Source organism: Prionailurus viverrinus, chromosome A1 (assembly GCF_022837055.1).
Source record: "Prionailurus viverrinus isolate Anna chromosome A1, UM_Priviv_1.0, whole genome shotgun sequence".
NCBI classification, from domain to species: domain Eukaryota; kingdom Metazoa; phylum Chordata; class Mammalia; order Carnivora; family Felidae; genus Prionailurus; species Prionailurus viverrinus.
The window spans coordinates 79446401-79459938 of record NC_062561.1 but is presented as its reverse complement, the minus strand read 5'-3'; the positions used below and the strand labels follow the sequence as shown (position 1 = coordinate 79459938).

Here is a 13538-nt window from a genome sequence, read left to right as displayed (position 1 = left end):
ACTGACTGAGCCACCCAGGCGCCCCAAGTGATTTTAATATGCAGACCTGCCTGGTGAACACACTGAAATAGAAGAGGGCATGGAGCATACACTATCTATTAACTGGTTTGTTCATCAATTAGCATAGATACGGATATATAATACACTTATGGAATGCAGTTAGATTGTGCAGGAACGATGTTAGATTTCAGATATTCTGCATTTTCTGTATGTGCTTAGCGGAACACTAATCGAAGGAAATGTCAATTTATATTATCTAAAAAATGCTAAATCAGAACCCTGTTGGAGAAACCTTGAGTTAAGCTAAGTTAATGGGCTTCTCTGCAGGACTTCTCAGGGCCTTTCCTGTCCCGGGTATACCATGAATCTCTACCTTCCTTTTTGGAAGAACGCCTCGGGGCTTTCCAGATTGCTATATGTTCTTTCCCCAATAAATCAATCGTTTCTGATGTTGACATATTATCTGTAAAACAGCAGGTGCAGGGGTTGGTGAGGGAATAGCATGTCTCTGTTTCAGCTTTTAAATTCTGTAATTTATTTTGCCTTTTTGAATGTCGTGCAGGGGCCTTTCTTCTCTCTGTCCTTGTCTGGGAAGGCCTGTTTCCTTTCTCTCAACCCCATCTGTCTCAACCTGATAGACAACAGTGGCTTGGCCAACACTGATGTCACGTAAATCCAGGAGCATGAAACACCGTGTAGACGCAGTGTGCTGGGCCCCTTCCCCCAGGAGCCTCAGGTGGCAAGCAGGAGCTGGGCACCCCCCCACACCAGGCACCCGCTGCTGCCGTGCAATCTTCCCTGGAATTGCCTGGCTTTCGCCTTTCCCGTCGCCCCGGCCGTCCGCCCCTCTCTGGTGGATTACTCTTTCCTAAACCAAACCTCCTTGCCTCCTCCACTGCCCTCTGAGATTTCAAAGTCAAACTCTGCAGTCTAGGTTTTAAGCAAATGGAGATGGAAGTTACTTCTAGGCACAAAAATATAGTTTTTATACAGGCGAAAAACACGTTCTCTCCCAACATTTATTTTAGTGACTCTCTCACTTAGAACAATACAGTTCTAATATATATATAATATATATATACATAATGTGTATATATATATTATATATATACATATATATATATTATATATATATTATATATGTAAAAAATATATATACATATAATTAAATATTTTAATGGGCCTAATTCATACCTGTGTTCATTTAATGGGCCTAATTCATACCTGTGTTCTCCTTTAATAGGAATAATTACCACTTGGGGATTTGAGCGAAGGACTGAAGGGGTCAGCCAATAATAAACCTATTGGCTACACTGACTGCCATATTCTACATAATAATCTTCTAACATCACAACTGGAAAATACAAGTGAAAGGAAAAAAATATTTTTAGATATTTTGTTTGATACCTTGTCCATAAAATATACCCTTCTGTTTCCACACAAGCCATGCCCAGGTGTTGGAAACATAACTTCTGGTAAAAATTCTCATATTTTAAACCTTCGGGCACTGCACTTTTCATCAGTTTTCAACAAAACGCGTGCGCGTGTGTGTGTGTGTGTGTTTGTGTGTGTGTGTGAGTGTGTGTGTGTTTGGCAACAAATCTCAGCTTAATCAATATGCCTTCCCTTTTCAGAGCACCTGGGTGATTCAGTCAGTTAAGTTTCCAACTCTTGGCTTCGGCTCAGGTCATGATCTCCTGGTTCGTGAGCTTGAAGCCCCACATTGGGCTCTGTCCTGACAGTGCGGAGCCTGCTTGGGATTCTCTCTGTCTCTCTCTCTCTTTTTCTCTCTTTCTCTTTTTCTCTCTGAGGGCTCTTTCCCATAAGGCTGCCTCAGGAGTTAGAGATCACACAGGAGAAGCGGCTGACACAGTGGGGGCTCGAGAACTTGTAGTCATTATTGATTATTAGCAGGAAAGTAAATGAATCTACATTCCTGGCTAGCACATCTGGACGTTATATCTAAACAGCCACTATTGTAAATTGAAGCATTTTCTTGGTTAGTCATCACTAAAAAAAACCCCTCAATTCACTCTTGTCTGGAGGGACCTGATGTATATTTCCAAACCCATTCATTCTTCTCACTACGTCTTGTAACATTTCCTCTTGATCACGCTGGGATTCTCCAATAAAGAAGACGTGCCTGCATTCTCTAAATTACGTACGCGTAGTAAAAGGATGGGGAGAAACACTCCACGATGGGAAAAAATGATGGCAAATAAAATTTATTGAAAGTTTCTTGTTCGGGTTCATTCCCCAGCACCTCCACCACAAAAGCCAACCAAACAAAAACAAAAACAAAAACAGAAAAACAAGTTCTTTTTCTACATTTAATAGAGTAAATAATGTTTTGTCCTAAGAGAAATACAAACAAATATACTCCTCAGCAGGCAGCAGCTTCGAAAAGGTACACTAATACCACACAGTTAAGTCTAGCTTCAAAGAATCTTTGGACCTGAAAACAGCACAGATCATGACTCCAGAATCCACAGTCTCATGCTATGACCTTCTTTTTTTTTCAATTTTTTTAATGTTTTATTTATTCTTGAGAGAAAGAGAGACAGAACATGAGTGAGGGAGGGGCACAGCGAGAGAGGGACACGGAATCCGAAGCAGGCTCCAGGCTCTGAGCTGTCAGCACAGAGCCCAAGGTGGGGCTCGAACTCACGAGCCGTGAGATCATGACCTGAGCCGCAAGTCGGACGCTCAACCGACTGAGCCACCAGGCAGCTCCTCATGCTGTGACCTTCTATGAGTTACTTAAATTATCTGAGCTTGCTTCCCTTAATGCTAACATGGCGACAGTATCTAAGGGGTAGGTTTGGAGGGGAAAAGGTCATTAAATGTACTACACTTCACACAATTAAAATTGCTTTTCCCTGCCTCATTTTGTTTCCTCAGAATAACTTTTCTAAAAGTGTTACCTGAAGAAGACTTACTTTTTAAGCTTTATTTTCTGTTTATTTATTTATTTTAAGCAGGCTCCACGTCCACAGTGGGGCTTGAACTCTGAAATCAAGAGTCACATGCTCCACTCGCTGAGCCAGCTGGGCGCCCCCACCCCCGCCAATGACTTCTAACCGTACTGTTTTTTAAAAGTAGGACCCAATATTATTGCAGGAAGTACATTAAAATAACATCTCGTTATTTAATTGCTCTTTGCTTCTCTATAGAAACTGAGTGGCCCGCCCTACACTAGCATTCTGCTATGTAAGGAAACTAAACTTTCTTAAATTGTGTTGTATCAGTAGCTTGGTGAGTTGTTGAAATGACTTCGGAAAACCCAACATCCTAGAGCAGAAAATGGTTTAAGATAGAGTCGGATATTTAACGTATGCATGATTTTGGAATCTAAATGTGATGCAATGTAACGATAGAATATTTTTTGTTTTTATAGATCCATTGGGTGGTAAGTGGATCAATACTGAAGCCTAATAGCTATCAGGACATTCAACAGGATGAGGATTACACAGGTACTATCAGACTTGGAGCTAACATAGCAACGTGTTGCTCACGAAGGCTTCCCAGTCTTTCTCCCCTGGTGTCTGATTAGAATTGGCCCTTCTTGGGGTGCCTCGGTGGCTCGGTTGGTTAAGCATCTGACTTCGGCTCAGGTCATGATCTCGCGGCTCGTGGGTTCGAGCCCCGCGTCAGGCTCTGTGCTGACGGCTCGGAGCCTGGAGCCTGTTCCGATTCTGTGTCTCCCTCTCTCTCTGCCCCGCCCTGCTCTCTCTCTCTCTCTCTCTCTCAAAAATAAATAAAACATAAAACAAAATTAAAAAAATAAAGGATTGGCCCTTCTTCTATTTGCATCCTGTTGACCACACATGGCACCTGCGTCTGGAACAGGACCTAGAACTTCATTCACATGCCAGCACTGCTGAATGAATGAACTGTAAACTTCATGCACATGAGCCAGAAAAAATTCCCTGCAGGTAATGCTAATACTCTGTCGCAGAGCAGAAACTGTAACACCCACAGGTACCCCTTTTGTAAAATGGGATACTCCACGTGAAAGGTGATGATTTTATCTTAGTATCATTTCCAGGACAGCGATTCCACAACTAAGGATTTTATGGAATTCTTTTTTTTTTTTTTTTTTGAGTTCGATGTTGCCAAACTATGTAATCTCATTTCATAAAATTTTAGAAGTCAAGGTATCTGGCATTTTCCAAAGTCTTTAAACACTTAGCCCAAGCCGGATTGAATTATTGTTCATCCAGTAAATCTCACCTTTTAGAAAAGAGTTTGTAAGCCGGGAAACGTTTCAAATCTTTGACAACCCTTCCGAAATCAGCTTAGATGGAGCCTGACGTAAAGATAGGTCATATATCATAATTTTATCTTCTGCCACAGAAGCTTTAAGTTTCACAAATGTATTCTCTCTTCAAATTCTCTATGTTTGTACAGTAGGTTGTTGCTATGCAATTTTACTAGACTCCATAGCTGTAAGTGTTTCATTATATATAGTTGCATGTTATGAGTGTAGTGGGAAATTTAGGAAAATTATTGAACATTAAATCATTAGTTTCCACAACTTTGTTCTTTGTGCCTCTGGTAAAGATTTATAGCATGTAGAGCTTTGCAATACCATTTGTTAGGTGTGGAAATATTCTAGTATTTATGGAAATAATATTTATATAATCTCAAAATATTCTCATTTCTTAGAATAGTATGTTATGGACAGTTTTAAACATAGTCAACAGCAACCAACATAATGAACCCCCATCTGTCATCAATAAGCCTGAAGAATTATCAACAATGACCAACTCATGACCAATTCTGCTTTACATTTTTCTATTACCCTCAAAACTAGACCCATTTAAAGTAATTCTTAGGGTGTCTGGGTGGCTCAGGTTAGGCATCTGACTTTGGCTCAGGTCATGATCTCATAGTTCATGAGTTTGAGCCCTGTGTTGAGCTCTGTGCTGACAGCTCAGAGCCTGGAGCCTGTTTTGGATTCCATGTCTGCCTCTCTCTCTGCTCCTTCCCAAATCATGCTCGCTCGCTCTCTCTCTCTCTCTCTCTCTCTCTCTCTCAAAAATAAACATTAAAAAAAAGAAAAAATACTAAAGTAACTTTCAGACACCATGTCATTTAATTGGCAAGTATTTTAGTATAATTCTCTAAGATATAAGAACTTAAAAACTCGTCCACAGTACCTTTATCACACACAATTTTTATCAATAATAACTCCTTCATTTCATCAGCTATCCAGATTTTAAATTATATTAGTTAAGTGGCAATTTTTAGACTTCGTTAAACAAAGAAGGATCCACGCCATGTCCACATATTTAACTGCTTTCTATGTCTCTTACATCTCTTTGAATCTGCAGACTACCCTTGCATTTTTATATGTTGAAGAAATCAGGCCATTTGCTCCACGCAGTTTCCCACACACTGGATCTTGCAGAGCGTATCCCCATGGTTTGCTTCATCATGTTCCTCGGTCCCCCGTCCCTGTTAATTAGCGGTTGGCTCGGGAAACTTCATTACATTAAGGTTTTCTCTCTCCCTTCCCCTCCCCCCTCCTTCCCCATCTTTCCTTCTTGGCAAGAACACTCGACGGGCATCTTGCCTGTGTCTCTTTCTGCAGCCTTAGCAGATACTCCCTGCCTTGATTCATTACTTCCCAGGAGCTGCAGGAAGGGGCTGCTCTAATTCTGCCATCTGTCTTTCCAGTTATTTGTAGCGGGACCGCTCTCGCCTCCACGAGTCGGGCGGCCTAGGCAGGACGGGCATCTAGAGACACCAAGCCCTTCTGGCTGAGTGTCCAGCAAGTCTCACTACCTGCTTACGTGTAATCGTGTGACTTTAGGAGCCCTCTACCCACTCCCTCGCCTAGGCGACCTGCTTCATTTCAACACACTTTGTCTTCCTTTTCATCATGCTCTGGCAAGCTACTTTTAAAGCACCTAAGAGTTATTGGTTTTGTGTGTTCGTGTTGCCCCCTGGCTTCTCTGTCAAGTTCTCTCATTGTTGGTGGCGAGGTTCTCGTTCGCTCTTCTCCGTTTTCCAAACACACAATTGCATCTGGAAGGAGCAATGTCTTTGCCTCTCTCTTCCACTTTCCACAGTCAGGAAGGGGACTGCTTTCTCCTCTCCGACATCACTGGCGCTGTGATGTGCAAGGGACAGCCTTGTCTGGCTCACTACCTTTCTGTTTATTGAGCATTCCACACTTGGGATTGACTGACTGCGTGATGTCGGAGAGTCGCCTGGAGGGGCTTCTTCCCCGGTGTGTGAGGAGATATTTTTACAGAGCGAGAGAGGAATTTCACATGATAAAGGAGAGGAGGGTTTATAAAATTCAGGATTACATAACAGAGAGTGAGCTGGCAATACTGTAATTATTTAAATAATGAGGGTGGTAGATTCAGATCCTCCTGAATTATACTTCGGGACTCCAATTATTTACACGACCTCCTTCTCCTGATGCATCAAACTACTGTCGAGTTTCTATACATATTATGCCGTATGTATATAATTTTGTATATATAGTACATATATAATACATAAATATATAAATGGATAACCATGCAGAGTATAGAATTTTATATATATATATATATATACACATAGAATTTTATATATATATACATATATATATAAAAATACATATGTTCTATTTTGTACTCTATATATGGTCTTTATTATAATATATAAAATAGTTCTAGTAGAAACGATTCATTAAAAGTCAAAGAAAACAGGATTAGCATTTCCTATTAACTGAAATAAATTCATATCTAAGGAACCACAAAGGCCCATCTTTTAGAGCTGCTTGGGGACACTGAGGTTGGAGATGCTGAGGTTTTGAAATGCTTTTTAGTATCTGCTCCGATTGTCCCTGTTCTAAACATTTGTCAGGCTGCTTATGGAGGAACAATTGACATACATACATTTATTCCTGAGTAAGAAAACCGCTAGGAGATCCACTCTGAAGATGTATTCTTTTGAATTTATTCTTAAGATTTCAATTGAAAACATATTTACTAAGTCTCTGTTATATACAAAACGCTGTACCAGACACAATTTCAATGCCGCAGGAGTTGACATTCTAGCAAATAGCTGATAGATGGGTCAAAAAGCTCAAAAGAGAATAAAATACATAGTTATAAAGGCACTAATATTCTTCTGGGTTTGATTCTGAACACAATATTGATTTGTTAAACATTTTGTTGAAAGTTTGCAATGGAATATAAAATGAAGAAGTTCACGTTGTCTTAGCAACTCAAGAATCTAGAATGTAGCATTCAAACCAAAGCTTTTAATATAAGTTCACATTCAGATTTAGAAATCTGCTAAATCCACTATGAGAAGAGATTTGAAATCATCACAAAGAAAATAATTTTATTCTTCTGAATGGCTCCTAGTTGCAATTGTATACCACAGCCCAACAAACCTAGGAAAAAGGTACATTTTTCTAAAGAAAAAAATATTTTTTTTCCCTAACTTAAATCTAAGAATTGGTTTTGAGATTTTACCCAGCCGTGCCTCAAACTACCTCTTGGTATTTAATAGAGACTCATTCTTTAGATCTGAAAACATGCCGTGTCTTGCGATATGAAAATATCAGGCTACGAATACGTTCTAAAATATGTAATTAAAATAGCTACCAGAAAGAAAACATAAGGAAGGGGTACATATACTTGTAGTAAAACAAATAAGTTTTAATAAGGAAACAACTTAAATACTTTGTACATCTCGGTCATCAGCACAGACTGGATGGATAACTATGTGGGGTGTAGAGAAAGGGGTTGGGAGTGTGGCCCCACAGAGACTGTGAGAGGACACCACCCCACCTGTGGTTTCTGCATGTTGCTTACCAGGAGGTGGAGAAACCAGGGAGTGTCATTAAGGGACGTGGCAGCTTGCATGTTTTCTAAGGCAAAAACGTCGAGAATCAATACCACCTCCAGACTGCGGTCAACTACTCGTGTTGAGAGATGCATCCCAGTCATGGCCTGCGGACCCACGATCTTACCAGTCAGTCCTTCAACTGCCCTGTTCCCCTGTGCATCGCTAGTCTCCTTACAGTGAGTGACGAATAAATAAAACCACAGTCCCCCTCTCCCTGCTTAGCCGTGGATACAGAAGTCCGAAAGGACAAGAAGTCTATGGTCTTATTTCATAGCAGACTTTTGTGAAGTTTTGTAAAGAATATGATTCATGGTGACTCACCCTGGATTACGTGAGTCAACATGATTTAGTCTCTATTCACAAGATGCCGCACCAGTGTTTCGGGGGGGGGAAAAAGGCTGAATTTTAAAAGGTTTTCAAGTGTTCCCATTTACAACAGTAACAGTGGCCCTCCGCTATTTCTTACACATGGACATGAGTTAGAAGAATGATGCCAGAACCTCTATGCCAGTAACCAGCTTAAACCCCACAGCTCTGTAAGTCTTTTGTAAAGGAGACCAAGGTTCGTTATAGATTTCTTCCTCTTGACCAAGACAGCTCACAGAATGGGGTTTCAAATTCACATCTGGTGTCATTAACCACCACATCATCTGCCTTGAGAAAATAAACCCAGGGGCACCTGGGTGGCTCAGTCAGTTGAGCGTCTGACTCTCGGTTTCGGCTCAGGTCGTGATCTCAGGGTTCGTGAGTTTGAGCCCCGAATGGGGTTCTATGCTGACAGTGCGGAGCCTGCTTGGGATTCTCTCCCTCTCTCTGTCCCTCCCTGACTCATGCACTCTCTCTCTAAATAAATAAATAAATAAACTTAAAGAAACCTGAACAAATGACATAATATTCAAAGCTCTCCCTAAACACGGCCCACTTGTGATTCTTCCCATGATGTAGCACAGCCTGGTTTTCTCTCTTTCCACCAATACCTCCTTATTGGTTTATCTCTCCTTCTCTGCTGCCCTGGACAAGTTCTCTTTCTACTCTCTTCTTTAACAACTAAAGTTTAGATATGCTTACTTTGATTTCATGAATCATACATTACTAAGGAGATACTTAAAAAACAAGAAAAGACACTAGTACTTTTGAAAGTGCCCTAAATTGTAAGTGGATTAAAAACAATCAGTGCCTCTTTAATCTGTTTCATTTTTTTTTTTTTTACGAGTTTCTGACAGGCATATGTATGAATGTCACACAGAGCCGAACCTACAAGTAACAGTATTTAGCATGATGGAGTATTTCCATTTTGATTTTTGGCCAAGGTTTTTGAAGACCTTTGCCTTGATTCCACAAAGCGACACCCTCTGTCTCTCAAACCTTGTTGAAACAACATCTCTATAAGCACAACTCAGCTCAACACTGTCTTTTAAAACAAGTACTTCAGTTTAAAAAAAAAAATATGCCCGTTGTTTACAGGCCACGTAAAGAGGATGGACACGCCCATGAACTAGGGATACAAATTTTAAAACGGGATAGCAAAGGTCTTATTTTAATTCTGTATTTGCAAGCAATCATGCAGATAGTCTCTACTGAATAAAGGAGTCAATTTATTAGCTGAAAAAAAAAACACATGAAAGTGATAAAGTTTCAAAAGAAATGCACTTACTTGTTCAAATTCATTCTTTTGAAATTCTTCAAAACCAAAGATGTCCAATATTCCAATATCCAACGTCTGTGTGCTGAAAGGAAACAGCGAATCAGTGACCAAGCACACGTAGAGCCCTTACGTGACCCCTGGCCCCATCCCCCCTCCAGGTCAGAGACATCGGGACACTTTGCATATCACCTTCCAGTAGAACTAAAAACAGCCAACAATTATCTCAGAGTCTCATACAAAAGCTCCGAAAAAGAAAAGTGTTCTTTTAAGGCTTTAATTTAAACACAGATACAGGAGTACCACACACTGATTTCTAAGCTTAGGATGCGACGGTATATGGGTGGCCCCGTATTTGCTCCTCTGAAACAGTCTTTGTGTCTCTACTTCAACTGCACGCGCTTTCCCTGGAAAGGAAGTCAACCTGCCGACGTGCCCTCAGCAGCTCCTCCTTCTCCTCCTTGTCTCTTGTTAGACCACACGAGCAGTAAGTCCCACAGTTTCTTTCTTCATCACGTGTCAATGCGGTACAAGCCACGATGAAGCTGTGGGCACCTTCTCTGATAGACCGAACTGTGCCACGTCAAAAAGTACAGAGCGACCTTCCTAAAGAAGTCCTCATAAACAAAGAAGAACAAAGGAGATGATCCGTGGGCGTACAACTGGAAGAAAGCGGCATGAGCACCTTACGATACTGCTGTTTTCGGTGAAAACTCTCTCTCCTGGAGTTTGCTGGCATCTTGGAAGGTCCAGCCACAGATGAGGAACCTCATGTGAGTGAAGAAAGCGGGGAGGAGAACCTAGGGGTGGTAGGAGCCCCGACATCCTGGACTCTGCGGGGAGTGGGGGCACCACGGGACAGGGCATGAGGTGGCTTCTTACACAGAAAGCCCCGGGTGATTCTGGAATGCGGGTCAGCAGGCGGGCACATACCCAGCCTTCCCACTGCCCTGCTCTGGAATATCATCAGGAGGACCGCTGTCCTGATTCTCTGCCAATGGCTGTGATATTTGATCATCGTGGATTGTTTCAATCCCTTAGTTGATGCACCTTCAACCACCTTAGTTGATACACACGCTGGTGTTGTTTTCTGTCCACTTGACTGGTCCAAACCGCACAACTGGAAAATAACTTTCTTTTTGTGCCTGTATTTTGTTTGCACAATCAGTGCAGAACCGTCATGCTTTAGGGTCTGTAAGATGTCACTTAAATGACCAATTTCTCATAAAAAGGCAAGGTAATGATTCTCTGATATCTTGTCACAGAGTAATGATTCTATGATATCTTGTCTCTAGGATTAGTTCTTGTAGATGGTACCAATATGAGCTTCGTAAGCAGGAAAGACAGTATTTTAAAAGCCTTAACACAAATTTCACACAGCAGAGAATATAAAGCAGCGAGGGAAAGAGACAGTCATTAAATGGATGTAACCAGGTCACTGATTTAACTTTCCAGAGGGAAAAATAGTTGGCTTTGTACCTCACCCTGTGTGTCCAGATAAACTTTACCTGGATTAGAGAGATAAACGTTAGAGCAAGAAGCTCTGAAAATGTGCAGTAAACAAAGGTGATCGTTTTTTCTGCTTTCGGTTCTGAGAGAAATCAAAAGAAAATGGTTAAAAGGACGATGACACAAAGACCAGATTCTTTTGTATTTGTAGAAATAAAATTAAAAATGATTAGAGGAAAGTGTTATTTTAAAACGTGTTTTCTCATTTATCTTCATAGATTTTTTTTTCCTGATTGGTTGACCCACGTGTCCAGTCACACGTCATCTTGCCTCCTTCCACCCTGATGACTTTACAGTGTGACAGGGGGACACCGGGGTGATGCTCACTCAGTGGTGGTGGTGCTGAGGTGTAAGATGAGCTGCTGTGTTAGGGTGTGTGTGTGTGTGTGTGTGTGTGTGTGTGCACACGTTTCACATAATGAGCTGCACTGTTTCCATTGTAGGCGCTGGGTGACAAGGGTGACAAAGCTTGCCAGTTTTGGAGATGTTCAGCCTTGGGTAGGAATCCTGGTTGAGACACTTTTTAGTTGGACAACTGTAGGCAAGTTACTAGAATTTTCTGTGCCACAGGCTCATCATCTATGAAACTAAGGCAGCGAGTATTATCTGTCCACCCAGATGGTTGTTACAATTGTCAATAAAATCCTAGGACAAGAGCCTGTAGACAGTGCGTCTCTAATCACTGCAAGTTGCTTTTAAAAAAACACTTCGGGGTGCCTGGGTGGCTCAGTCGGTTGAGTGTCCGACTCTTGATCTCGGCTCAGGTCATGATCTCACAGTTTGTGAGTTTGAGCCCTGTGTCAGGCTCTGCATTGATGCCACTGAGCCTGCCTGGGATTCTCTCTCTCCCTCTCTCTTTGCCCCTTCCCTGCTTGTGCTTGTGTATGCTCTCACTCTCTCTCAAAATAAATAAAGTTAAAAAGAAAAAAAAAACATTTCCACCTGCTATAAAAATGAACAGGAGGGCTCACAGAAGAAACATAAAGGGCTAATAGGTAGATCACAAATGTCAATCTCATTACAATTACAAAAGAAATAAAATTTTCAAAATTAGGATGAGAACGATATTCCCACACACTTTTGCTGGGAGCTTAAATTGGTAGAGTCTTAAATAACAATTGGTTATGTGGCATAAAGCTTTGGCACCCTCGTATCATTCGAACCAGGATTTCCATAGACAGGAGCCTATACTCAGATGATTATCAGAAATGCAACTAAAGACCTACAAACAAGGGTGTCCACCATTATCTTCATTATAGTAACAACAACGAAAAGAAGTAACAAAGACCCCACATAGAGACATGATTAGTTAAATAGCATGCATCTTCTCATGGGTTAATTTGGTGAATCTATCAAGTTAATAGAAAGCACTATGTAAGTTCTACATAAAGAATAAGGCCAATTATATATTCAGAAGACCTATGACCTCTTCAGCCCAAGACGAGAAATGGAGATGCTTTTGTTTACTTCTTTTTATTGTTCTGCATTTTCTAAGGTTTTTATACTGAAATACTATATTTTTATGACCAGTTAATATTTGATGTTTACAAAGACACTGTAAAAACACGGGAAATGTTCTTGAACAGCAATAAGCTATAAAACTAAAACTAAAACTAAAAAAAAAAAACCTAAGCTGGAAACAGAATTTATACCATTTGTATACTGAGCACATCGTAGTATAATTTCACCCATGTTAAAAAGTAAATCTGTGGCACAACACAAGTAAAGCACCTGTTAGCAATAGATGTCTTCACTGATAGGCCTACAGGTGATGTCTTAATTTTAAAATGTTTACTGGGGGCGCCTGGGGGGCTCCGTTGGTTAAGATCCCACGTTTTGATTTCAGCTCAGGTCATGATCTCACGGTTCACGAGTTCAAGCCTTGCGTTGGGCTCTGTGCTGACAGCACGGAGCCTGCTTGGGATTCTCTCATTTTCCCTCTCTTTCTCTGCCCCTCCTCCACTCTCTCTCTCTCTCTCAAAATAAATAAACTAAAATAAATAAATAGAATGTTCTATACTGGATATTAGATTCCTCATCATCATCAACTTTTATTAAAAATATATATCTGATGGAACACATTTTGGGCATTTTATGAGTTGGTGGAGGAAAGAACAATTACCTCAGGGCAGAGAGAGGGGTGGAGCCCAACAGTGAGGGCAGAGAAGGGCATCTGGCTTCCCAGGATGGGGAGAAGCAGCAGGGAGCCCGGGGTCGGGGAGAGAGAGCAGGGCTGTGCTCTGAAGGCCACGTGTTGGTCTCTTGTGTGGATATTTCATGCCAACTTATACCAGAATCTCCCACTCAGGCCTTGACTCCTTGCCCGATTCCCCGCTGGCTTGGGCAACAGCGGTACCATATTTATAGTGCATGGTGTTGAGGGAGACTGGGAAAAAGGGAGAGAGCTATCAGTGACCCGATGTCACCACCTATGCCCTTCCCCTTCTCATAGGGAAGGTGACTTTCTGTTGGCATGCAGAGGAAGGATGTGGGGGCCACCCAGGTGTGTTTGGGCGAGCAAAATGTG

General features: G+C 41.3%; 1 protein-coding gene across 1 annotated transcript in view; it reads right to left on the bottom strand.

Annotated features, from left to right (window-relative positions):
• MYO16 (myosin XVI) overlaps nucleotides 1–13538 on the bottom strand; it is a 611926-nt gene that overhangs the window by 181762 nt on the left and 416626 nt on the right. The window contains exon 21 of the mRNA XM_047874837.1: nucleotides 9515–9587. Within this exon, the coding sequence (XP_047730793.1) occupies nucleotides 9515–9587 (73 nt within the window). The remainder of the gene's footprint in view (nucleotides 1–9514; nucleotides 9588–13538) is intronic.